Source organism: Micropterus dolomieu, linkage group LG02, assembly GCF_021292245.1.
Source record: "Micropterus dolomieu isolate WLL.071019.BEF.003 ecotype Adirondacks linkage group LG02, ASM2129224v1, whole genome shotgun sequence".
Taxonomy (NCBI): domain Eukaryota; kingdom Metazoa; phylum Chordata; class Actinopteri; order Centrarchiformes; family Centrarchidae; genus Micropterus; species Micropterus dolomieu.
This window is the reverse complement of record NC_060151.1, coordinates 16,354,783-16,382,359: the sequence shown is the minus strand read 5'-3', so window position 1 is coordinate 16,382,359 and position 27,577 is coordinate 16,354,783. Positions and strand designations below refer to the sequence as shown.

General features: G+C 41.7%; 2 protein-coding genes across 6 annotated transcripts; one reads left to right on the top strand and one right to left on the bottom strand.

Moving 5' to 3' along the window:
• Window positions 1-698: 698 nt before the first annotated feature.
• aqp8b (aquaporin 8b) lies at window positions 699-4,596 on the bottom strand. Of its 2 annotated transcripts, none has more exons than XM_046028781.1 (6): window positions 4,316-4,596; window positions 2,202-2,547; window positions 1,787-1,913; window positions 1,468-1,682; window positions 1,108-1,242; window positions 699-976 (listed from the first exon to the last, which is right to left on the bottom strand). In XM_046028781.1, the coding sequence occupies exons 2-6, from the start codon at window positions 2,459-2,461 to the stop codon at window positions 934-936; spliced, it is 780 nt and encodes a 259-aa protein (XP_045884737.1). In that variant the 5' UTR covers window positions 2,462-2,547; window positions 4,316-4,596; the 3' UTR covers window positions 699-933. The 2 variants fall into 2 exon arrangements, with proteins under 2 accessions (XP_045884737.1, XP_045884731.1); XM_046028775.1 differs by having other exon boundaries at window positions 2,202-2,477.
• arhgap17b (Rho GTPase activating protein 17b) lies at window positions 4,239-27,299 on the top strand. 4 transcript variants are annotated; one of them, XM_046028743.1, is made up of 21 exons: window positions 4,239-4,624; window positions 8,765-8,804; window positions 14,228-14,332; window positions 14,834-14,910; window positions 15,156-15,267; window positions 15,546-15,622; window positions 15,833-15,935; window positions 16,361-16,429; window positions 16,560-16,641; window positions 18,118-18,245; window positions 18,815-18,926; window positions 19,010-19,091; window positions 19,252-19,332; window positions 19,793-19,906; window positions 19,993-20,084; window positions 21,065-21,203; window positions 22,025-22,324; window positions 22,969-23,084; window positions 23,166-23,579; window positions 25,291-25,341; window positions 25,887-26,022. In XM_046028743.1, exons 1-20 carry the CDS (start codon window positions 4,572-4,574, stop codon window positions 25,296-25,298), a joined length of 2,304 nt encoding a protein of 767 aa, XP_045884699.1. In that variant the 5' UTR covers window positions 4,239-4,571; the 3' UTR covers window positions 25,299-25,341; window positions 25,887-26,022. The 4 variants fall into 4 exon arrangements, with proteins under 4 accessions (XP_045884699.1, XP_045884709.1, XP_045884689.1 ...); XM_046028753.1 differs by having other exon boundaries at window positions 25,291-25,335; window positions 25,887-26,009; XM_046028733.1 differs by lacking the exon at window positions 25,291-25,341 and having other exon boundaries at window positions 4,241-4,624; window positions 25,887-27,299.
• The last annotated feature ends 278 nt before the right edge of the window (window positions 27,300-27,577 follow it).

Genomic DNA, 27,577 nt, shown 5'->3' with positions numbered 1-27,577 from the left:
CTCCTCCCTCAGTATTGTCTCAGGGGGCCACCATGTCAAATTTCCAAGCAAAATATAGCCTCTCTGCAGGCTTTTGAGAACACACAATTCTCATCTCTGGGAATTCCAGCAGGCTCTCAAGGGAAACCAGCCCAGGAGGGCTCGGCCCAGAGCTGTTGCGTGGTGTGCCGGCAGGAGTCCACCCAGACTTGGGGGTAATTGGTTTATCCCACCGCCTGGCCTGCTTTCCCATGTGGGCCACTGCTGTGGGGAGGCCCAGGGGTACAATATGGAAACAGCATGACACCCTCCAGTGTCGAACAGGCATTCACTACTCGGGCTATAGAGACCAGGGACAGGGTACCAGGCGCACAAAGCTGAAGCAGAGATGTCTCTTGGCTTTGAAAAGATTGCCATTTGGTCTCTTTTAACAGTGGGCAGCATTTGTGGTTGAAAATGTGAAGTAATTGAATTTTGGCCCAAGCTTTTTTTTTTTAAATGTTTGTCTTAATTCAAAAGGTAATGAGTTAGAGATTTTTTTCTATAAAGTTGTACATATAATTGTCTTGACTTACATACTTCTCACGCACCTGGCTGAAAACAAGATTTTCTTACGTCCTTGTGGTTGTAAATAAAGCAGAGCGTTGAGGCATTACAATGACAAAACCAGAATTTATTTCTCTGAACTAGAAAGACAAGGTAACTCAGTTTACTAATTATCTACAACTCTGTTTAACTTTACCCACAGCAGTGTGGCAGGACCAGTGTCATATTAAATCAACCATTTAGATAAGCATAATTACATCCTGCACAAGCTTACAGGCTTTTTCTCCAAACTCCAACATATTACACACACAAAAAACAAACAAACGTACATTTCAATTTGTAGTCAGTGGAACAAAATTAGGGGATTATCTCATGATTCATCCCACTTAAGTTCATGTACACAGGACCTCAAGTCATAATGACTCGAGTCTTCCTGTCTCCAAGCAGGAGTCTGCAAAAACAGGAAAACAATTAGTTCAGTCAGTGATAAATCTTTATTATCAATGCATCAATCAAAAATATGGATCCTTTACACTTAATGATCCTTTAAAGTATAAAGCGTACAATTTGTGTTGCACCTACCGAACCAGTGCAGCCGCTATTAGGCTTCCTGCGATGGGTCCCACCCAGTAGACCCAGTGATGGATCCAGTAGTTGCTCACTATGGCTGGACCGAAGGCTCTGGCTGGGTTCAGACAGGTGCCAGATATGTCTCCACTGACAAAACAAACAGGTACGAGATATTCAAATGAATCGCTGCTGTAAACATGAGATCCCATGGTCCTATGTGAGATGTACTGTAGCTATATAAATGTAAAGAAGATGTCATATTTAAAAAAAATCTTTCACTTGGACAAGTCATACACATAAAGACTTCTACTACAAAATGGCACTCATTCTTCCAAAACAGAACGTTATTGTAAAAATGAACTTTTTACTTACCCGGCCAAGATACTGATGATAACAGCACAGCTCACCGTAAATGGCACCAGGGGGCTTCTGGTCTTGGCATTGACAGCCCCCAACAGCACCACCATGGTGACCAGGCAGGTCATGGCGACCTCTCCAAACACAGCGCCTCCTATTTCACTGTCGGGCTGCAGCAGAGCAAACGCAGCCCCGTGGGCTTTGGAGAAGTTCTCTCTTGAGGTCATTGCCTGTTGGCATCAATTCAGACGTAATTAAGCTGGAAAGAGGTCTCATTTTTATGTACATAGAGGAGAGTGGATATTTTAATGACACAAAACTGAGACAGGTTCACCTTTGCCATAGCGGCTCCAAGCACCCCTCCAACCAACTGACATACAATGTATGGGGCCACCATCCTCAACTCCATCCCTCCACATAGATAGATGGCCAGAGTGAACGGGGGGTTGAAATGGGAACCACTGGAGAGGTGAGAAGAGGGAGAGAACTTTTATATAAAACATTTATATAAAATTAAGCAGTTTAACACAGATTAAATGAATAACGGTATGGGTAGTCAGGACTGATTTGTTCAGATGGCTCTTTGTCTAAAGCATGTGAAAGAATAATGAATTTTCAGTTGCACAGATGAGTAAAGTCACCAGAAAAAATTAGACGTATCGTGTGCTGCATTTTGTACAGCACAACAAATATGTACAATGTGTATAAACTATTTGTTTTATAAACAAAACACTGAAGTTGACCCTCACCTGATCTTATCCATGCAAGCCACCAGGGCAGCCACGGCCAGGCCGTGCACCAGAGCTGGCTGAAGCCTCCCGGCGGACTCCACATTCTCTATGACCGACACACACCCGATAAACACAAAGAACGTAGTTCCCAGCAGCTCGCCCAGACAGGGCTGAAATAAAATTTCAAATTTGTTCCGAGGTCTGGCTGGTGGCAGCTTGGGCTCTGAAGACACAAGAGACGTCCCAACTTCAGCCATCTCCATCTCCTCGCCAGCCATGAGTCTTCCTTGAAGTCTGGTGGTCAAAGCCGAGGATGTAACACTGAGTGCGCTGCCCTAATGTGTGCATACACATATCTCTCTGCCTGTTAATCACACAGACTTTAGTGTGTAAGGTTAGAGTCTGGTGGACTTGCTCCACTCCCATGTCATAAACTCAATTACTCTTTTTCTTATTAATATAGATAATTTGGATAGTTTGTTAATTACATAACATTTTACCCAAGAACAAAGTCTTTGACTTAAGTTAAAATGTATAATTGTATGATGGTGAGAGATGAGATCCTGAAGATCCTTTGGGTCGATGAGCGCTGCCCTGATATTTTCCAATTTGGAGTCAGAATGTGACTTTAACATTCAAATGTAATAGAGCCATTGTTAAAGACAAGCAACAAATAAAACAAGCACACTGAATTGTCAGAGCTTTGGATCACACCAGGTGACAAGTGCTGGTATATAACCAAGCTCATGAGAATACAAAAGTGTGTATGCTTAATAGATGAATTGCCCGCACACTAACAGAAAAAGTAGAACATGCTCTTAAGATACAAAAGAATCAGTTTATTCTATGTGCAAAGACGGCGATGTAAAAAAATCTCACAAAAACGTTTTGGTGAAGGTCAGCACGCCAGCATCACTTTTGCACGTGGACTAAATGGATTCTTTTTGCAATTTCAGAGGCCCTCCTGCTACTTCTGTCAGTGTGTGGGTAATATCAAATGTACTGTTGATTTTGGAAACATGCAGACCTCAAACACTTTCACAATTCTAAGCTGTATTTTGTGACAAGACGTCGAAAGCAGAGGTGTGCTAATGTCAAAGAGAAGTATGATAGTTTAACGAGGAGTAGATTCCCAGAAAAACAGGGACAAACAGAGTTCATAGGTCTCCTGACATTGCTGCTGCTCAGATAGGAATGCCTTTGCAATCTACACATTGGCCCTAATAATAGGCTACATAGGACAGATAAGGCAGAGGTGTGCTCTTTGTTTGAAAAGGCATGATGGATCACAGCCATTATGAGCATGAATATCATGAACAACAACAACAACTCTGAGGTTCCTGCAATGTAGGAAGACCGAAAATTATATTCACCACCATTGTATTTGGGTGGCGGAACAAATCTCAGAGGTGGATATGACAAAATCTCAGCAGACAGAACCAAAAAGATCTGTATGTTCAGTTACTACTAGGGATAACTGAAAGAATAGGTTTGTTTTCTTCTGATATTAAGATTCATTATAGTGTTCTGTTAACATAAGACAGAAATGAACCAACGACTGATCTTCAGAGGGGGCCCTTGTCATGACAGAGCAGCAGCCACAAGGTGGCAGCAGATCACTCTGAACGCCAGAGTGCTGCTCCAGAGTTTAAAACACATTCCCTGGAGACATTTAACCAACTATGAATTCACTGAGACTGACCCTGGATCAGTGGAGTCAATTATCTGTTTTGGCAGCCAGTTGATTGATTGACTTTTTTAGTGTAGTCGGTATAATTTTAGTTTTTGTGAAGTTTCTCCAATTTGCCTTATAAGCTTAGCAGTTTCTTGACTTTTGCTGATTTTCTTTCCCTGACTGTGTTAATTGTGACCGTTATGCACCAAAATACCAATTCCTTGCACGAGAAAACCTACTTTAAATCACTGAACGCTATAGGCTAAAAGATTTTCTATAAATAAAACTACTTTCTATAGTCAACTACAGCATAGGCCTGTGTGACTGTGCCATGACCATGACAAGCCAATAGCTGAGTCAATGCTTTTTCTTTTTTTGCTTGCTTGCTAAGGTATCACATGTCACCAGTGGGCCGTGCAGCTACAGTAGGGAAGTAAAAGCACTTCCTTCTTCTTACCACACTGGTTGCACATAAAGCAGTCAGTTTGATCGGGAATGAGCAATGAGGATCCGGACCCTCGTCGGGGCCTGTTTCAACTGACATTTTGCTTTCTGACGTTTAACAGCCACGGCCAATGTCACCGAGTTTAATCTGCCACTATGGCTGCGACGTAGCGCAACTTTTTGATCCACGGTGGATGAACGAAAGCGCTCTGAGGCGCCGCTAACTTTTACAGACTCGCAGGAGACGCCGAGGAGGATAAAAAAAAAACATGAAGAAACAGTTTAATCGCATGAAGCAACTCGCCAACCAGACTGTTGGGAGGTGAGTGTCTTAGCAACATGCAGTTAGTCTCTTCTGTCTCTGTTGTTGCTCTTCATAAATTTATCAATCCTCAGTGTTGCCCTCTCTTTCATTGTGATCTGTCGGAAGGGCTTGGCTGCGTCTGCGTAATAAATACCTGGGTAGTTTATGAAGTATTTGCAAAGCACTCACTTGCAGTTCTGTGATTTCAAGAAGACATTTAAGTTTTTTTAGAACAAGTTTTTGCAAAGGTAGTATAGCCTATGGAATTCTTTAAGAAAAAAACCGACATGACAGGTTGTGCCAGCCCAAATGACTTGTTTTGTCTGAACAGCAGTCTAAAACCCAAAGAGAGTCATTTTAAAAATATTTAAAACTGAGAAGATCCGCACATTCTCACGATTTCATCTTCTAGTACCAGCAAATATTTGGCATTTTCACTTGAGGGAATAACAAAAAAGACTAATTGACTATGAAAATAGTGGCCTAGTCATTTTCCAGTTGACTAATTGATTATTTGACTTATTGTTTGAGCTCTAATTAGATTTATTAATGTCTTGGTTTACCTGAAGGCATATTTCTGGGCACACAGAACCCCTTTCACGTCTGTCCTGCCTATTGTGCTTAGAGGTGGAAGATCATGTTTTCCATTTTATTTTCTGCAGTTGTAGGCCAGGAACTGTACACAAACATGTATTTCCTGATGTGTTGTGATACTAGCTGTTAGTTTATACACACACAGTATCTATACCATCTCCTCCCTCCTCTGCCTTCAACTCCGTCCCCAGAGGGGTTTCCAGCCCTGTTCTCTATCAGCAGCAACTCCCGGTTTTCTTGCAATAATAGTGTCTCCCATAATGTTTTCTCAATATGACTTTCCAACCAATAGACTGTGGCCTCATTCACATACTCACATACATATCTCCATATGTTGTGTAAGAGCAGTAAAACTCAACTGGACAGAGTGACAGCTTTCTTATTTAGAGGCAGATGTGTTTGCAAGCACACGCCCACTGTGGATTCCTGCTGGACATTTTAACATGCCAGGAAATGCTCTGGTGCCATTTGTGCCACTGCATGACTGAAACAAAGTGGATTGTGATAGGGGTGGGAATCACCAGAGGCCCCACGATACGATATTATCACGATATTTATGTTGCGATTCGATTTTATTGCGATTTAAAATATATTGAGATATATTGCAATTATTACCTTTTTCCAACTTCCAATTAGGTCCCTAAAGTCAAACTTTGTCAACATCTGTTTATCTAAAAAGATACATTTCTCTGTTTGTTCATATCACTTTTTCAGTCATCTATATAGTCCTGTTAAGTTTTCTAGTGGACTAAAAAAGCAATAGATTTTATTATTCTAGTACCAAAAAGTTAAAACTCCCATCTGCAATTTATATAATAAAATATCGATACTTGGCGTCCGTGTATCGATACAGTATTGCAATGGCAAATATCACGATACTATGCTGTATCGATTTTTTTTTTTCCCCCACCCCTAATGTTGAATATATGAATAAATAGTTGAGAGTAGCAGCATTGTGTTTAATGAAAAGTTGGCTTACTGTGCAGTCCGTAAACACTACAAGCAGCCACTAAGTTCAAATCGGTGTATGTTAAATTAATCGGAGTATCAGTTTCCAATTTTATAGGATTTTTTTTTTTTATTCCAGAGCACCAAGTGACGTCTTTGAACGTCTTGTTTTGTCTGACCAAAAGTCCAAAACCCAAAGACAAGCAGCAAATCATCCCATCAGAAATAGTTTTTTTCACTACTTTTGCTTGATAAATGACTAAAACAATGAATCGCTTAACAAAATAGTTGCCAATTATGTTTTATCCGATCAGCTACTTAATTAATCAAGTAATCATTTCAGGACTACTTTATTTTGATGAAACAAATTGAAGAAAGGTTATGAAGTTACATCATCATAAAGGTGCAGGTCCATCAATTGATCATAATCCCCCCCCCCCCAGTGACAGTTTGTGATGATGTCGTTCTTTGTTTGGCACAGGAAGGGCCGGGCATGGAGGGTTTTTGTGGCGTAAGCATTTCTGTGGTTGTTGTCGGGGACACAGTGGAGGGGGCTGGGGACGTTACGCAGCCACAAAGCGGTGTTTTTATAAAAGAGGAAGTTGGTTTGATTTGTATGTGATTATTAGGGAGGAAGAACAATTTGATTTTAGTGCATTGTGCGGTACAAGCTTGCAGGGTAGCAGTGTTCATGAATCTCAGTCACATAATACATTAATGCAAAATCTTACCGGCTTAGTGACCAAAAAACCCATTTACATAACACACAGTTATTCTTCTAGCCTTCTGTGTTGTTTTGCTTCAGGTTTTCTTTCAGGGTCTGGCCTCCAGCATTGTGGGAGTCTATTCTTAGAACAAAAGCTGCTGCCCAGAGTCAAGCTGTACTCCAGTCAAATCAATGCTAATTCAATATTGATAGGAATCTAAAGATTTCTCATGTTGCTGTCTCCTTCAGAGGTGAGCCAGCGAAGCCTAATGTGTAATACGATCATGTGGATGAGTGTGTAGGTATTCTGGCTGTGGATTGTGAAACGGTACCTAAATTTTAGGTACCAATATCAAAATATACTTTTGTCTGGACCTTTGTTTTGTTTTTGAAACACAAAACATGTTTTTCCTCAAAATAGAAAGAAACCAAAGTTCACCCATGTTAAATGATGTCTGAGCACAAACAGTAGAACCTTCGTCGAACAAGTCTATCTATCTATCTATCTATCGTTTTCTTCTTCAGATACTTATAACAGTAGATTTTTCCTAAACTTGCCTAAAAAACATCTTAATTGATCATCACAATAGTTCATGTTCTGTCTGTAATAGAGTACCAAACAGCAAATCATTGATCCCATATAAAGAAAAACTGTCTATTGAACTAAAGATTTCTACTCTATGGTACGAGCTGGAGTCAGCAGAGTGCAGCCAAAGGCGTTTTACGATAAACTGTGAGGATATTTCGGGCATTAGCGAGGTAAAGCCTGTGTCTGTAGGGTGTAACTTACAGCAGCATTAGGTAATAACTCTTGTGTGGGAGAGGGCTAATTGATCCCGGCGAGATTTGAATCTATAGTGTGGGCCTGCTCTGGTAGAGGAAGAGGTCTTCGGGGATTTGTGTGTGTGTGTGTGTGTGTGTGTGTGTGTGTGTGTGTGTGTGTGTGGGACGTAGTACGTGCACGCGTTGGTGTATTTGTATCAGATATCGTCAGGGTGAGTGATGAGCTCGTTTGCTTGGCTCACTAGCTCAGCAAGATTCAAACCAAGAAGCAGATTAAGTCTCTGACACTGAAATGTGTAGAAACCTGCTATGAGAGCTTGAGGCCACGTGTAAAGAGGGGAATCTTCTTCCAGATTACGACTACAGGAGTGTGAATTTTGGGCATTTTATCAACATTTCCTAGAAGTTTCAGAGTGTCACTATCCTATTTTCTGCAGACTCTGCTACACCCTCCTCCACTCCACACAGATACACACACGCACACACCTCCTCCTCCCCGTGTTGCCATAACAAACAAGGTGGAGATGACACAACAGTATGTGTGTATTTGGACAGAGTGGAGGAATCCGAGAGGTCCATCGTCGAAAACAGTCACAGGGACGCGCGTTGATGGATGTTCATTTGAGCGTACATGTTGAGCACGTGTGCACAAGTGGTACCCAGTAACGGAGAAACATTTCATTGTGGTTTTAAACATGTTTAACACTTTGTAACTTTGCCTCAGGCACACACTGCCGACAGGTTGGGCTGGATAGACTCTTCTGCTTTAGTCTGATGGTCCTGTGTGGTTATCAGTTCAGCTGGGTTTTAACAGCAATTTAGGTCTTGTTTAGTTTCAAATACAATTGGTAGTCAGTAACAAAAGAGAGCACACCACATTGTGTCGCTGTGCTACATTTTCCCTACCAATAACAGAAGAGTGATACATGTCCAAATACATATTTATTTATACATTTGATTCAAATTAGGTGGTTAAGGTGTGTCCCTTAACTCATATCCTCAGATCTCGTTATGTTGTGTCTTATCTCTGTATGTTGAAGGCGTGTTTTTCTATGTCTGTATTTTCATTTCTCCATTTGTTGTCAGTATTTAACCTTTTGGCTTCATATTTGTGTTTCCCACAACAGGGCTGAGAAAACAGAGGTGCTGAGTGATGACCTCCTAACGGTGAATATGACATCCTTCTTCTGTCTCTACTCCTACATCAGCTGTCAGGGGGCTTCAGACACAAACTGTATCTCGTGTCACAGTATAGACCAGATTAAATGGTCATCCACTTACACTTGAGTGTAAATAAGCATCGTAGCCATAAAAACATGACGATATGCATTGTTTAGTGACTAATGATTCTCAGCAATTCTCATAAACCAGGCGTGAGCAGCATGGAGATGGGAGTGTACTGGCTTTGCTTTCACATTGTAAAATGCAACTTTTATACAGGGTTTATACCCTTTATCGTTGGGAGGACGTTCTCATTTAGACAGTTATTTAATTAATAATCTTAGTAATTTTTCAAGCAAAATGGCAAACATTTGTTCAGAACTGAAAAAGCCTCTTTGATGACAGGTGAAACGTCTTCTAGTGTCTTCAGTCAAGTCCAGTTGCCCTTGATTTGACCCTTCCTGGATGCCAAACATTTCCTTATTCCAGCATCTCGGATATGAAGATTTGATGCTTTTCTATGTGAAGTATGATAATAAACTGAATGTATTTAGGGTTTTGGACTGTTTAATTGTTAAACAGTCCTGTTTAACCATTTTCTTACATGTCATAGACGAAATGGTGAATCGAGAAAAAACAGATTACTTGATAATGAAAATAGTGCTACATAAACCCTCATTTTGCGTTTTTAGTAAACATTTCTTTTTTTAAAAATAGCCTGCTTCATAAATTTTTTCATGTAAATGATTTATTGGAAATTTAAAGTTTCTAAGGGAAATGGATTATTCAAATACCAAGTTTAAAACACTGATTCCACATTTTATACCTAAGAGGAAGAATTAAGGATTTTTGTTGTCACACTGTAATTTGAAACCAGCATCTCAACCATGAGCTGACTGTAATGTTGCACCCCTAGCAGCCACAGTGTTTTGCCCACAGGAACTGGCATGAAATGTAACTGCAATTCCGCATCTGTCACCCATGAAGGGTGTTATGTCCTGTTCACAGTCTAGCCCACTTTAGTTTAAACCTCTGTATCTCAGAGTAAAAATGTTTTTGGGTAGAGTCAAATTCGTAAGTCATCGAGGGACTTACAAGTTCTCCTCAAAGGTTCTGTTAAAGCCATCATGCTTTAGCAGCTTGTTGATGCCAAGTCTCTCTGCAGTGCAGTCTCGGAGTACAACTGCTGGCATTAAAACCTTACTGGGGGAGTTTTTCATTCAGTAATGCCTCGCCAGCTCAGGGGTTTGGCACTGCGGGAAAAGTGCCTCATGGTTTTCCACTCAAGGCGAAACCTGGCAATGTTCTGTTATCTTGAAAGCATACTGGCTGAATGTTGTGCATCGTGTGTTGTGTGTTGGGGGATGGGAGTACTCCATCCTCTGAGTAGTGTAGCTGTGAGATCACTGCTAGGAAAAGAGTGTGAACAAATGCAAGAGAGACTGAATAAGGCCGAGCATGTTTACAGAAGAAAAGAGCTTTTGAGGAAGGAAAAGTAGTGGTGAAGTTTAAAGCATTCAGTCATGGAAGTCAGTGTTTTATGACATGCAGCTTTGAACTATGAACCCCATGTGGTTCGCATACATTATCACACAACAACATAAAAATACATATAGACCGTTGTTTTGCTGTAATCAAGACAAATCATGGAGGCTTTTGCTTTAACAGTGGTCATAGTTATTTAGTCATATACCATTGTCCCAAAAGCACAGAGCACAAACCGACCCAACCCTTTCAGAGAACGCTTTCTCTCGTCTTTGGTCCTCGTCCCGAACGACGGGAGCTTTATGCTGCGTTAGACATTCCATTTAGCTCCAGCTCTCAGTGAGGAATGTGATTGTCAGGCAGTCAGCATAGTGGAAGTGGCTTGGGTGTCTTTTTAGCTTAACAACAACTTGAGCTCCAAGTTGCCTGTCAGAGTCTGTGGTTTACTATCAGGACACATGCTGCTCAGTCAGTTTTCAGATATGGCACCTGATTACGATCACCTCTAAAAAATGTGGAGCTCACAGTTAACTGATTCATAGGCCAGTGAGTCCGTTTTGGCCTTTTAATTAAGTAGCACTGGCTGGAGAGGTTTTCCCCTCTTTTTAAACATGAGCAGAGAAAGAATAGTTTTTCCTGTGACCCTCCCCCTCTCTGAAGCGTCCAACTTGAAATTTGACTCTGTTTTCCATGGTGTCGTTGTAGTCTTTTTCTTTTCCATTTTTCCATAGTCTTTGCATTGGCTAAGGCATTTATCTTGTTTGGACACGTCCTGCCTCAGTGGGAGAGTTGAGGAGGCTCTCAGACTTGCCTGGCCTCAAACAGGAGAGAGAGTCAGGCTGGAACTGGTCCCATATCTCAGTATTTGAATACGACTTAGGATACACAGTGCAATGTTACTGTTATGGTTACTGGCATACTCATATCTTACATGTAATGCAGCTATCTGTCAGCTAATGAGCTAAACGATAACTCCAGCGATAGGTCTCAGCATCACTGAGATCGCTGGCCCGGGCTGAGGAGCTTGTCATTTTGAGAAATATGCTTATTCGCTCTCTTGCCAAAAGTAAGAGGAGAAGATCGATACCACTCTCACAACACCATTGTCATGTCTGTATGCTATATGTAGCAAGAGCCAGCAGCTGCTAGAGGAGACAGAGCTGGGCTAGCTGTTTCCGGGTTTCCATTCTTGGTGCTAAGCTAACAGGCTGCTGGCTGTAGAGAGGCATGAGAGCAGTATCGATCGAACTCTAGACTGGAAAGAGAATTTGTGTATTTCCCAAAAGTGTCAAACTATTCCTTTAAAGAAACATGACTATTGTTCCATTTGAATCCTGTTTCTGCTCTGTCATCAGCTAACCAGACAGTTAGCCATCCTGCCAACAAGGTCAACCTGTCAGCCAAAGCAACTCTACGCCAGAAAACAAAACTGTATCCACCCGCCCGGTTCCTCTGTGACTCACCAAACATTCCACATTTTCTGCTGTGGCAGGTCAGAGGTCGTCAGCTCGCTCTTTTTTCATTGCTGTCTGGAAAAAAAAGATGGCCAGTAAACCTTTGGACAGCTCCAAAACTGGAGAGGCAGGCGGGAGGGATTGCCTCTGTTCTGTTAATCGTGGAAGTGTGTGTGCTTGTCTTTGCCTATGATCAGGGAGTCCTCCTGCTTTTTCTCTGTTTCAACCCAATGACTTCTTTTTGTGCAAAATATGACTGAACTGAGTTTCTCCCCCCGAGGACAGATCTCGCTAAATGAGACGTGAGACTGGCTAATTGAAGGTTAAGATCATCAGGCAATGTTTAAAGGAGGTTATAGTAGTAATTTTCATTATTGAATCTATGCCAGTATGTCATAACGACATCTGCATCATAGCTCTAAGAAGCAGACAAATTACAAAGAGGAAAGAAAGCTAAACTTTGAGACTTTTTGAATGTAGATTGTGCAAAACAGACAATTCAGTGGAGAGAGAGAGCGAGAGAGAGAGTGTGTATGTGTGTGTGTCCTGAGGGTCTTTTGGTGTACACTCATGGAAAACACATTTTGGCAGAGACAATTCGATCTCCCAGTGTATCCAGTCTGCCGTACCGCCCACACTGCAGTCGCTCAAGTATCTTTCTTTCCTTCTTGGCAACACGTTTTTGTAGGTCTGGATCCAATTGAGCGGACAGCAGATAGAGCTAGACTTCCATGCATTAATCAGAGCTGGGGATCAACTGAATGGTGAACGAATCAATTGGATCCAGGCGAGGAGGCCAAGTTCAGCTGTAGTCTGGCATGGAGCAATAGCTGCAGGAAAGAGGGAGGAGGAAAGGCGTGTGTGTATGTGAGTGAAAGAGCGAGAGCTTGACAGCCCGGAAAGAAAACAGCGAATTAGTGAGGATAAAAGTGAAGCAAGACGAGTGAGTAAGATCAGACAGCAAATCAGTGGCAAATAGGGACACAGCGGGATATATACACTGAAACAGGAAGAGGAAATTAATATTTAAATGACTGACCGCTTTTTGTGTGCAACATCAGCATGTAAAAATTGCGAACTAACCTTTCCTACCCCGATTTATCCTGCTGGTGCGGGGATTGAACCGACCGTAAGCTCACTTCTCTAACCTTTAGGCTGCCACTGCCAAGAAGAGCTGCAAGAGACCTGAAACGTGAGACTTGTCAGACTTCTGTTACTCTACAATTCTGTAGTTTATCAGTGAATTGATTGAACTACACTGCAGACACAAGTCTATGTTAACAGTGACAGACAGATGCTTGTCTCCTCTATGAAACATCTGTATTCTCACTGCGCTGCATTATTATACACTATGATGAACTGGTCCTGGGTCATATCCCTCTGTCGTCTAGGTGCTGTCTCCCCCTTTTCATCTCCCTGCGTTGACATACAGTATGTTGGTGTTCACTTTTCTTGTCCGCTGCTGGCTTAACTGTCATCCACATCGCGTCTCTGTTTGTCATTTTTGAAAATAAACCTGTTAATTTATGCGCTATTTTTGGTCTCTCTCCCTTTGTTTGCTGCAATATTTAAAAGTTTTGAGCTCTTGGATACAGGGTTTTTCAGCAGTGATATCCCTTTTAATATCTCAAGCAAATCAATGAACAGGATATTGTTTATGGCATTATTGGACTTTATGTAATTTCGCCATTTTCATTGTTGAAGAACTTGATTTGTATTGTTTATATATTGATGGTTTGTCCAAAACAGACTCTCCTGTGTAGTTCTTTTGGCCTTGATACATACTTTTTTATTAAAGGTCCAGTGTGTGATATTTAGGAGGATCTATTGACAGAAATCAATATAATATACACATCTATGTTTTCAGTGGTGTATAAAGGACCTTACATAAAGAACCATTATGTTTAACTTTTTCTCTGTCTCTCTTACACCTTCTCTCGTCTCTTTTTTTAAGTTTAACTTAAACCATGGGCTGCGTGGAGGGCAGAAAGTCAATCTGACAGTGTATATGTCAGATGAGCTGTGCTGAAGAAAAAAACACCATATGATACTTTAAAAAAACAGCTTAACGTATAACCAGTAGATCAGGTCACCCCAGGCCTGCAGTGAGACTACAACTGTTCTCCTTGATAATATCTCTGCATACTGTATGTCAAAACAAAGAGGTGTCCCTGCTCTTATTAAAAACCACATTCCATCCGCCTTGTTGATGTGTTGCTTATCTGCCGTGAGTCCTTCCATCAGGCCTGCCTGTTGTAACACTGCGGAGCTAGACAAACAGCATGGACATCCTCCATCATCTTTCAATAACAAGAGCAGTGCCCCGTGCCCCATATGTGTTTTGATTTGTGGCTCTCACCTAGGTTGTTTCTGTTTAACTTGAGAGTGTGCGTGTGTGCGTGCTGAGAAGGTGAAAATGTCATTGCACACCAAGACACAGGTTTGCTTGTCCTGATTTCTGAATTTGTGAACATTTTGTGTCCTACACAGATAGAGAGGCGGATGGAGGTGGTGCGTTTGGTGTCGCACAACACACACAAGAAGCTGGTGTCCTGTCTGCAGGGACAACTGGGCACAGACACAGAGAAGAGACATGTAAGAAGACTTGATTTTTCTGAATCACCCTCTGTCTTTACTGCTCTTTCGTTCAGCAGCTGTGCTTTGTTGAGCAACACGCTACAAAGCCAGGATCCTCTATGTAAAGAATTTCCATTTTGCTGTAGAGATGCTAGTGTAGCATGTAGCTCATACAGAAATTAAATGAGGGTGAATCACTGTGACACCATTGTCAGTATGAGCAAGGACCTGCTATCTTGTGCTATGACCACATGGCATCTCCTCTTATGTAACACATTGATATGAGTGAGACTGAGTGAGAAAAATATTCAGCACCAGACTCACTATAACTGCATAACAGACCCGCCTCAGCCAAACATACACAATAAAACTGAGGAAATTCTGTTTTGTGTCTTTGTCTAACTTTTTATATCACTTTTATTTTTACAAGCCTGCAGCTAATCATCGGGTTGTCTTTTGGCCATTTGTTCTCCACACATTGTTAAGTAGTCTGAACTGCATATGCTGGTCTGCTTGCAGAAAAAGCTGCCCCTGACGACGCTGTCGCAGGCCATGCAGGAGGGAGGCAGTCAGCTGGGAGATGAGAGTCTGATCGGGTGAGATGCGAAAGTTAACTGGATGATTTTATTCCATGCATGACCAGTTTCAGCAGTATTTAAGAGCGCACAGCGTGTGACCAATAACCGAACATTAAAATTGATTATATGAGTAAAAGGAAAATGCCAAGTCAAACAAGCTTTGTGTGTCTGTGTGTTTGTTTTCTTTTACATTAACATTTTTCTCACTGTGAGAAAAGTAGGCATAACAGTCTTTTTTTCTATATATTCTTGTGTGTGAGCAGCAAGATGATGGATGTGTGTGGGGAGGCAGAGAGCAAGTTAGCGACTGAACTGATGCAGCATGAAGTCCAGATTGAGAGAGAGATCCTGGATCCTCTCAACCAGCTGGCAGAGGTAAAAACACAGCATCTCTCTTTATACTGTAGTGATCACTTATGACCTTCATGTTTCTATAAAGAAGTTGTTTTTTTACTTATCACTTTTTAACCAAATTACTATTGACTGAAACACCTGTTTAGTGTGCCAAATTCAGCATGGCCTTGGGCATTTTTTATGTTGCATTACGACTCTGCATGATTCACATTGACAAGATGTTCTCACGGGAAAGGTGTTGACTATAAAGTGCATGTGTACTCATGCTGTACTCATGATCCTCTCTGTTTCTCTCACAGGTGGAGATTCCCAATATACTAAAACAGAGGAAACAACTCGCCAAGCTGGTTCTGGACTATGACTCGGCCAAGACGAGGTACACTGGCTTATAATCTGAATCAGAAGGAAGGAATCAGAAGATTCCTTCAGAAGATCAGAAGGTCATTGCTTTGTCAATCAGAAGATTCCTTCCTTCTGGCTTATAATCTGAATTTAGTGGTCGATTAAAGTCTTTAATGATCCCTGTTATTTACATTTGCATACCTGTAGACATGCGTAAGAGTCTAAAGGATTTCTTGGTCTGCAGGTGGTACCAGGCAACAAAGTCCAACAACCAGGCCATGGCAGCTAAGGCCGATTCGCTCAAAGACGAGATGGACGAGGCTCTCAACAAAGTAGAAATATGCAAGGTTGAGTTTGTTTTAAATCTCTCTTGCAAGGCATGTTTTTGTGATTTAGTACTCATCATACGATTGTATGGTGTTGTCACACAACAATATAGTGCTTTATCAAGAACTGTGGTTTGTGTGTGCTGCCTATACAATATTTAAACAAGACATGTTTAATCTAATGGCTGTACATTCCAGCCAGGGCCTTCTCATTAGGATAGGATCATGTCTTAGGAATTGACTGAACAAAGGAAGCCTTGTAACAGGAGTTGACCAGGAACCAACATGCTATGCACATTAGCAGGACCATGTAATTAAAGGTCATTGCTTTGTCATCTGGAGCTCATTTGCGCTTTAATGAAAGGTTTCTGTGTAAAGTAAAGCGGAAGGTCTAAGGTTGCCATAATAATTGCCATGTATGGAAATATATTTATTTTATCCTACAGGACCAGCTCTCTGCAGACCTGTACAACTTTGCTTCCAAAGAGGGAGATTATGCACGGTATTACGTCATGGTGGGTGCACCTCAGTTTAGCATAAATGACCCAGAACTAAAATGGAAATATGATGCAAATATGGTCCATTCCACTATTATAAGTGTTTGCTGATGCGGTAAGAATGCCTGTGTTTATGTTTGTGTACCAGTTATTAGAGGCCCAGGCAGACTACCACAGGAAGTCTCTGGCAGCTCTGGAGGCCGCTATACCAACGATCCAAATACAGCAAGGTGAATAGCAAGAAATTAAACAGACATTGATTAAATCTATCAAATCAATATTAAAACCCTAACCTTTGCATCACTACTGTTTAGTTCCTCATCAAACCCAAATATAGTTTTGGAGCTGGCAGCCATGCTTGTTAAAATATTTTAATATTTTTGTCACACATTTCTTGTTTCCAAGTGTTCTTTCTTGCCACTGCAATGGGAAAGGAAATTGTATATTTCAGCCTTCATGATGAGAAGCAGTTATTTCCTTCATGAAAGCCAGCTCTATTGTGTCAAGCCACATCATCACTAATGCCACATCTGCTTTTTCTTTGGTCCAGATAACTGAATTACTGACAGCTTAGAGGTACACATGAAGCAATGATGCATAGCAATGAAGTCAGTTCATTTTCCCAAAAAACAAAATAACTATAATCATCTCACATCAGTTTCTCTCCTAAGCTGTCTTTCATACATGCACTTAAGTAACCAGGTTTAAGTAATCAGCTTTCTGCAGTTTAAAAAATTCTGTACATCTGATTTTCCATGGCTAGATTTCTCCTGGAGAAAGCCGATATATTGGGTTAGGTATTGTTTCAGTTTTATCGAATCTGGTTCGTCCCCTTCATGGCTAATGTGAAAGGAGTTTCTCTGGGGACTCGTATCTAAGAAAAAAATACATTGGAATAATATTTGTAGACATCATTTGTTTATCTTTAATATAAAAGGTGAATGTCAACTCATCTGTGTTTTGTACCTGAGCGGGGACGTTGCTCATCATAGCTGGGAGACCGCAACCCACACTGAACACAGTGCATTCCTTCAGATCTGCACCGTGTTGAAGTAAATTCTCTGTCACATCTGAGGTGCTTCCTCTCTTGCATGAAATATACTTACTGCAGGGGTTGCATTTTTCTGTGTCGTTATCTTTTTTTTTTTTTTTTTTTTTGAAGCTAAGCCAAACCGCGTTTGCTGCAGTCCGTCATGGTCCAGGAATGTAAACAAAAGTTGTCTCTTCTCACAAGCTTTGTTGACGTACTGTATAACAAATGACGTGATGTTGGGTCAGCGTAGCAGGTCCTGGCAGATGAGTGCAACTTTTATGGCCTGTAAAATGCTCACTACAGTTCGGGATCGCGACTGAAATGTGCAAGAAGTTAGGAACTGATAAGCAGAATCGAAATGCACGTCATAGAAATGCAAGTGATCATACGTGTGACAGACTTCAGACAGGGAGAGAATCACTGTGGCAGCAAAGCATTGGAATGAAACACCTAGAATTACATTTTTTTGTTCAAAATAATCCATCCAAGTCAAACTAGAACTTACAAAACGTAGCCTCTGTAATTTAAAAAAAGTTGTTTTCTAAGGATAAATCTTTTGAGTGTACATTGTTGATGGATATAATAGATATAGACCGTGGGGTATTGTGGGCAACAGAAATGCTTCAAGCCCTCGGATAAGTGTAAAGAGACTGATGGCGCTCATCTCTCTTAGACTCCTGGATGGAGAAGCCGGCGTTCGGCACAGCTCTGGAGGAGCACCTGAAGAGGAGTAACCGCGAGATCGCTCTGCCCATCGAGGCCTGCGTTATGATGCTGCTGGAAACCGGCATGAAGGAGGAGGTATGGATGGCAGAAGAGAAGGAGAAACTCTGGTAAAGTAAGGCAAAGTTGAAGCGTTAATTAACCAGAATTCACTGCTCCACTCTTGTCGCTGCTGGAAGGAGGTGTGGATCATGTGGACTGCTCTCTAGAAATTGTGGCATGTACAGTCTGGAAACATCTGTGGCCAACTTGTGGTCAGTTATTCTTGAGGCTGCGGGAATAAGGGGGGTGTGTGTGTGTGTGTGTGTGTGTGTGTGTGTGTGTGTGGGCACATCTGTTATCCATTAGCATGTTCACTTTTACACTCTTTAAATGTAACCATATCACTAGACTCCCCAAGGAGCACAATTTTAAGACATTTTTATTAACGGAAACAAAACTCAACAAAACAAACTGTACGTTTGTCTGCTACTCATTCTGAAAGTGCCACAGCTCCCTTGACTTTCTCAGTCATTTAGTGGCCACTTCTCCTTTCCTGCTACCGACCCAGACGCACTCCTTTTAATTTGAGGATTGAAACCAGTCACCTGAACCTGTCCTAAAAAAAAAGCACTGTTCAGTCCTGCTCCTCTACGTTTTCCTTGCAGGGTCTCTTCAGAATAGCAGCCGGAGCATCAAAACTGAAGAAGCTCAAAGCAGCGCTGGACTGCTCCACCTCTCAGCTTGAAGAGTTCTACTCTGATCCCCATGCCGTCGCTGGTACAACATCTTCTACAAACCCCCAAAAAACTGACACCATCTGGTCTAGATCATATTCTCATAGATTTTCCCTTCATACACAGGAGCCCTGAAGTCCTACCTCAGGGAACTTCCTGAACCTCTAATGACTTTTGGCCTGTACAACGAGTGGACACAGGCCTCCAAGTAAGAAGACACACGGACATGGCTCTTTTAATATCCTGTAAAACACACTCGCTCTGGGCTAACAGGCATTAAACACACACCTGAAGCAGAGTGTGCTCACAGGTTGCATTAGATATTCTGGTACTAATTTAAATAGCAAATATGTTGTGTGTGGTTTCAGTGTGTCTGACCCTGACAAGAGGCTTCAGGCCTTGTGGGTGACATGTGACCATTTGCCAAAGACCCATAAGGCAAACCTCAGGTAAGAGCGTCTTCAACTCACCATGTTGGTGCCACAGCAGAGGTGTTTCTAAAAATAAATCAGCACTGAATGTATAGAGTTCACTTTTGTTCCGTTTTTCACTTTCGTAATTGATACATCAGATTTGAACTATTTTAGTTGAAAAGGCTGTCTTACTAGTTTTCTAGAAATCATTTCAATGCCTAATTAGACATCTCACTAGAACACTTACTTAGGCTTAGAACAAGGGTTCCCAACCTGGGGGTCATGTCCCCCCAAAAGAGGTTGTGAAATATTGGACACTTTTACAACTTCAGGCAACTAAAAAAAAATCATTCTGAAAAGGAAAAGGCACTGTTGTTTTGGGATCATAATCTCAAAAGCTTGGGAACCACTGGCTCACAATATTAGTTGGCAAACTTGTCTGTAATGAAAAACAGTTGTGGTAGCTTAGAGGTTTTTTAAAGCAACTCTGTTGCAGGTATCTGGTGAAGTTTCTGGCTAAACTGGCTCAGGACAGCGAGGTTAATAAGATGACTCCCAGCAACATCGCCATAGTCCTAGGGCCCAACTTGCTGTGGGCAAAGACTGAAGGGTAAGAACTGTTACCTCATATTTATGCTAACTTTATGAGTACAACATGAATAATAAAACTTCCCGTCTGTCTGCGGGTGCATTCAGGTCGCTGGCAGAGATGGCAGCAGCTACATCTGTCCACGTGGTCGCCATCATTGAGCCCATTATCCAGCATGCTGATTGGTTCTTCCCTGAAGGTAAAACCTCTGTTGCATTTGCTACTTCTCTCTCTTACCTATAAGAGGTTAAATAGAAAAGAAAACACATCAACAAGGAGATTTGGGGAGAAATGTATCTGTTACCAACTATTAACAATGTCCCTTGAATATCATTTGGTGACGTGGTGACAAATTTAGACTCTGTGGTGATTATATTACAAAGAGTACGTCTAGACCTGCTGAAAAATGAGATAACTTTTGTTATGAATTGGTGCTATATAAATAAAATTTAATTGAATTATCTGAATAATTATCAGCAGTTTATTAGCAGATAATGTTTCAACCACCTTCATTTATTATTCTTTTTTTTAAGCTTTGGGTCTTGGGGATTCTTTCCAAATGTAAATGCTCCGTACTTGTATAGCGCCTTTCTAGTCTTTTCGACCACTCAAAGCGCTTTGCATCTGCATTCACCAGTCACACACATTCATACACTGAGCCTAAGTGCTCAAACGGAAACTAACATTCACACTTCAGTATCTTGCCCAAGGACACTTGGACACGCAAACAGGAGCCAGGGATTGAACCGCCGACCTTCTGATTAATGGCCAACCCGCTCTATCACCTGAGCCACAGCCGCCCCGATAATTTAACAAAAGCCATCTAGCATCTCTTTGAGGCTGTACTTTGGCAAAGTGGTGCCTTGAGCTAAATGCTACTGTCAGCCTGGGAACACGCTCACTGCGACAATATTAACATGCTGTTTGCAGGTATAATGTGTTAGCGTGCTAACATTTGCGACTTTGCACTAAACACAAACACACAATAATATAATTACAATTCATCATAAGGAAGACATGAATGTGTGTATCAAATTACTAGCTAGTGTGGCTAAAAAATAACTAGCAATTGAATTATTGATTATTCTTGATATGGTACAAGCATTAGGATATCATCTTTACCATGATTGTAATTTTCATCCTCTCTTGTCTATTTGCTTCCCACCTTCTTCCCTCCAGAGGTGGACTTCAATGTTTCAGGCATGTTTGCATTGCCCACCCACCCAGCCACGGCAGACCCCGATCCCGGCCTGGATAGGAAACGCCCCGGCAGCCTGGTGGGGCAGGACGGGGACAGTCACACCCCCCGTAAAGACAGGTACCTGTCTCGCCCCAACCTCAGCCTCAGCCTGCCCCTCACCCTCCCGTCCCGTCCCAAGACACTGAGCAGGCAGGAGTCGCGGGGCCCAGTCGTGTCGGCCCTCTATGTAGTGGCCAACGAGTCCATCACAGTCACTGAAACACCCACTGAAGATCTGCCCAGTCCAGATTTCAAAGCTGTGCCGTAGTCCAATGTAGCTCCCGTGAATCCAGTCACTAACAAGTAAAAGAAGGGAATGATGTTCTGTGTGATTTCTGCACCACATTTCTGTTATTTTTTGCTGATTTCAGCGCAATCTAATCATTTATGTTTTTCTCAAGGTTCCTACTGAACATGATGAAAAAGCAGTTCTCTTTCAGACATTTTTAATGAAACATTTTTCAGTATTATTGGGATACCATTTTGTCTAGAGCTATAATTCTCGTGTGTCACTCTTGTGTACTCTTGTGTTATCTCCTTTGTTTCCAATTAAAGCCTAGGTCACACTGTAGGTTGCTGGTTTTATGTTTTGTGTGGGCTTCCTCTGTTGCATTTTGTTTGTATGGTGTGGCATCTGTCACTTCTGTCCCTGCAGAGATGTCAAAGTTGTTCTATTTAAAAGGTCACTGCCATGTGGTTTTATGTCCTTTTTTTGGGTTCTTCTTTCTGAGCTGGTTTCATAAACTCAGGAAGTGGTGTCTCTTTCTGTCTCTCGCACCATCTCTCTCTGTCTGTCTCTGCTCTCACTGTTTTCTGTCTCCTGCTCTTTCATTCTGCCTGATGGCGTGTGGTTTGCCCTCCTGAATTCTCTCCCCTCTCCCCTCTCCCCCCCTCCCTAGCACTGTTAACAAACATCCGGAGCCCGCTCCACGTAGAACCAGCACTGTAAATAGAAAGCAGCCACAGCTAACCTCACCCACCTTCCAACCCCCACTGCCTCCTCTGGAAGCCTGGGGTCCCACCCAGCCTGAGCCCCAGCCCCAGGTTCCGTCCCCGGCTACAGAGGCTGAGCAGCCTGGCCTGAGTGGTGCTGTTAGTGGTGGTGGTGGTGGTGGTGTTGTTGGTGGTCTGGGTGGTGGGGTCCAGGTAGCCACAATGCAACCTCAGATTGTAACCCAGCTCAGCGCAGAGGATAGCAGGTAAGGAGAAGCGAGCTGAGGTAGCAACAGTAGTCCACCGCCTGCTCGTAGCCAATCAGCCAATCCGGAGCTCACCCACGTTTTTGTGTATGTCATGTGTTTGATTGGTCCTTTTGAGTTTATAGTTCCTGTATCCGAGGTGATATAGTGGAAAATCACAAGAATAACAATGTCTATTATGTCCACAGCTTTCAAATTTGCTTCATTTTAACACAATAAGAATGTAATGCAACAAAAATCATGTGATGCTTTGTTTACAGGCAACTTTTGTCCTCCCTCCTGCTTGTTGTAATGATTGGCCAAACTCCGTCTAATTTTTAAAACATACTCCCCTTCCTCCTTGCCTGCCTGTCAGCGTGTCTGTCTGAGTGACTACTTTTTGCAGTGTCTGATTTTTGCATGTAACAGATTGCTGAACAAATTTTGCATCCCTGTTCTCTACACTTGTCTTTATAATATTGTTCTTTGAGTTACTCCTAGTGTGATAACCTTCACCTAATGTGATTAGTCTTTGAATGGAAGTACGTGTTTGTTTTAGATATTATGTGCATGAGTTCTTGCCCCAATGCAGCACTTCCTTGTTAAATGTAATGCACAGATGACATGTTGATGGATTAACATTTGGATTCCTTGTATTTCCACAGCCCAGCCCGTGAGTCCACCCCCCCTCCCCAGAGGAATGGTTCACTCCATCTTACAGCAGGAACCCCCCACATTCAGGGTGGATCCAGGGGGCCTAGTCCACACATGGTTCGCAGAGGTGAGGGAATGTATATTCTGATTATTTAGTACCATTAATATTGTTAATATCATGTAATAATAATTCTGTTTTCTTCTGAAGGCACCAAGAAGCAGGCCCCAGCCCCACCCAAACAGGCCAGCCCCCTTGCCTCCCATCCCAGTAACACCCAGACAGCCGGCACACCTCATTACCCACCCGTCACCCCCAGACGCCACCCCAGCAAAGACAGCCCAATCCACGCCCCGAGCCACCCGCCCCCGCAGCCTCCTCCAGCCCAACATGCCCAGGGCGAGTCGGAGCCCTCCCCCCCCAGAACTCCCACCCCTCCTGGCACTCCGCCTCACGATGGACTGCACTCCCACCCACTGTCTTTCTACCACTCTGGGTCTCTTCCTCGCCCCTCCAGGCCAGCTCCCAGGCCACGGGCCCGACCCAACATGCCGCCGCCCCCACAACCTACAGCAAATGACAATGATAATGACCTCTGCAGCTCCGCCTCCAAGATCATAACAGGTAAACAGTGCGTTCCCTGTTCCTCACAGATCATGTTTGTTTTTTGTTTTTTTTATAGTTATATATGAGAAATATTGTGCAGTATCATGATATTTAAATAGTACCAGCAATGCAAATAAAGCTGACTGTAGTTAAGAATCAGATTGGGGGGGGAAGGTACAAAGGCAGTAGAAATCAAAAAACGTTAAAAACATTTCAGAGTACTTATACTGTATCACAGATGCATCACCGTGTGAATGTGTGCACAACATCTGCACTGTATGTTTAAGTTTTTGCAAAGGAAACTCATCTAGCTCCTCATATAGCTAATCTTTGATCGGGCCACTTCTGTAGTGCTGTGGTGCACAGACCTAAGACGGAAGAAGGTCAGTAGTGGTTTACTTAACTAAAAGTAGCAATACCAAAATTTAAAAACACTTTTTTTACTAAAAGTAAAAGTCATGTATACAAATAAAATTTGTGTATTCAACCTCCTATTTAAGAAAAAGTACATTAGTGTTGTGTAAGAAAACAAAGTGAGCCAGGTGCCAGGTGTATGTGTGAAAAAGTTCTGACTAACTCAGCATTGTTTATTGAGCCCAGACGGGGAGAATGGTAAAAGAATACAGTGTACATATACAGTGTAGCACCAACACCAATATGACGAAACTCCTGGTCCACAATATGTATCCCTGTGCTGTCCCATACTGTCCATGTGTGTCTTGCTACAAGGTTATTGGATAAATCTGTTACCTTTAGTCACGTTGAAGTCTAATGGTCTCATGTATTTTGCACTAATCCGTGGAGTTCTGTAAACCTGTGAGATTCTCAGAGGACACTGATATTTGCTAGACTGATGCCTGAACTATATTGTCTCGCTCTCCGCCAGCTGTCGTCACCCTGACAGGGAGTGAGACAGAGGCAAAGAACTACGGCTGAAAAGGCAGAAATTAACCCGAGCGTGACCTGTACATAAGCCGACCTCACCTGTTCAATTACCTGTTGAATTAAGCCCACTAAGAAATTTCCCTGACAATTATTATTGTCAGCAAAATGTATTTTAATTATCAAAAGTAAAAGTACTCATTATGTGAAAGCATCCTGTCAGTGTTATTTATTATATATATTTTTTTTTCTTTTTATGTTAGTGGATTATTATTATTATTATTATTATTATTATTATTATTATTATTATTATTATTATTAGAGATGCATTCATGTTCAATTATTATTATCTTATCCGAACCTATAATACTACATTATTATTTATTTGGTGATTTATATTTTGTGTAATCAATTTGAATCTGCAAAGTAATGAAAGTTGTCAAGTTAGTGTGGAGTAAAAAGTACAATATTGCCTCTGAATCTTTATTGGAGTAGAAGTATAAAGGAGCAGAAGATGGAAATACTCAAATACCTCAAAATTATACTTAAGTACAGCACTTGAGAAAATGTACTTGGTGTTTACAGTTTGTGCCATCAGCAACTCTTGATGTGTTTTACTGAAAGACTTTTATGAAGCATAGTGCATGAAACATCAACGCAACATCGTGCAGCGACTGAAATCACTTGCTGATCGTCTGCTGATACTTTAGTATAGAGTGATTTCAGCTTCCTCTCGGGGCATTACTGTATGTAGATTTCTGGCTTTTGGTTTCACTGTATAGTGCCTCACACACTAAATATAACTGTGGTGATCTGATGCATGACAGGAAATGTGTAAACATTGCAGATGTCTGAACTGCTGGCCTGCCTGTAAGATGAGCTTTGCAAGCAGGTAATGGTAAGGATCTGATTGGCTGATGCCTTGGCCTTGCTTCTGTGTCCGGTGCATGCGTGTGTTTATGTGGGGGAAACAAACAATGTAGGCTTTTGCTCCTTTGTGTGTAATTGTTGGCTACACACTTACTGTATACATATATTTATGTATATTAGTATGCGTATGTCCTGCACTTTAACCCCGCTGTCCAACAAAACTAACATGCTTGTGAGTCCCACACCACCCCTGGGGCGAACAGTTTTCTGTTATAACTAACATGACAGTTTGCTGATATTCTGTATGTGCACTTTATTGAACAGATCTATGTGGGAAATGCTTCACATTTAAAGATTAACACACCAAGGATACTCTTCAATACCTGCCTCCACCTCTAAAAATGTACATAACTGGTACCATATATGCAAAATGAACTAGATCTAACAGAAGGATCCATCCTTGGTGTCTTACAGAGTTTGTAAATGTGTGTGTGTGTGGCTGTTATAAGTATGGTTCAAGACGTGTCTAAACAAATGTACTTGCTGACCCGTCCCCCTAACTGTCCTATACAGATGGAGGCCTGGTCCTGAAGGGGATTGGACGAGCTTTCATCCCTGAGGTGATTGTGGACCAAAAAGGGGAGAGCTCTGCTGGTCAAGAGCCCGCTGCCGCCGCCACCACCATCCTAGCCCCACCCCTCGACCCTCAGATCCATACAGAGAGCACCGCTCTGTGAAAAAAGAGAGGGCTCATCTCCTTCAATCAGCTGGTCCACCTTACAGATTCAAATTTTTAGAATCAAATATCAGACAGGTAACTCAAGCAGTTTACTCCACCTCTTCACGCTCCACTCACATGATGCCAGACTGCTTTCTGGGGAAAAATGGCTGCCTTTTATTCTGTTGCTGAGACTCGAACCAAAAACCTCACTTTACAGTGGTGGTATAAACCACAACACCCCTGTCCAGCTTTTAGACTTCATATCAAACTCCCTTTGTTCTCTATACTGCTGTGTATTTTAAGACTGGACTGCAGAGCCTTGCTAGAGTCGAGGCTAACAGGACTCAAGTATATAACCTGAACAAATAGCAGCTGAACTCAAAGAGTGATAAACTTTTACATGTCTCCTGCTTCTTTTTCAAAATGTTGCTGTCTGCTATAGGTTCAATGCTATGGGTGTTTTTTTTCGGAGACAGGAATCTGTGAATCTGGTTTTAGCATCAGGTTTTAACGCACAGTTGTTTTTTACTCGGCAGCACAGTTGTGTGGAGATATTTCAGTGTTAGCGAGCCACTGATTATCTATTCATCATTAAACAGAATCACATTCTGGCATTATCTTAACTGGCTAAATGTGATCTTCTGCTTAGGAGGGCAATAACTGTCACACACTTCAGCAGCACACTGTACACACTAGTGTAAAGGACCAAAACCAATGGATATGGGCTAAAGGAAATTTTATAAAAATTTAGAGCTGCTTGACTTCTATTATGGTTGCAAATGACCAAATATTTTCTCTAGAGTGCAATATAAAATGCAGTTGTCTTCCAGCGGTGTCATCTCCACAGCACATACGCTGTACTTTTTGGTATTTCAGGCAGTTTTCCTTCTAGTAATCCAGTGGGGTAGATTTTTTTTTTTTTTATTGTTTTCCATCTGAGTTTTGTTTGATTTCACTTGACCTGATTTACCAAAGATTGCCTTTCATCATTAAAAGGGATTTTTAACAAATTGTGATAAATGTATTTTCAATACATAGCTTGTGACTGATCACTCCCACTCAAGCTCAAAGCTATGAGCCAAATACAGCCAAAAAAATTACATTCTTTGTGTATAATTTTTACTCCAGCTGACAATCTTTACCTTGTTTTTCAGCTCTTTGATTATGTTTTTTATTTCTTCTCAGCATTTTTATGTTGGCTTTTCTGCACATAATGCATCATACAATGCATCATTACTCTTAATTAAAGATTTTTCAACATTTTACAGTGTTGTCAGCTTCTCATCAGTTATTTTGTCAAAAATACAAAGTGTGAAAAAGATTTCCTCCTCAGCAGTCATCTTCAGTCTATTTTTGTATGCGTTTCAGCTGTAATACTACTACTAAATACTGTAAATGGAGCTTTTGTTAAAGAAAAATGACATTCCAGATATGTCACCAATATTACAAAAGACTCATTTCAGGCATCAGTTGCAAAATTGTACTTCACCGTGGAATCCATTCCATCAACTGTGTGTATTAAAGGAAATGTATCACAGTATGG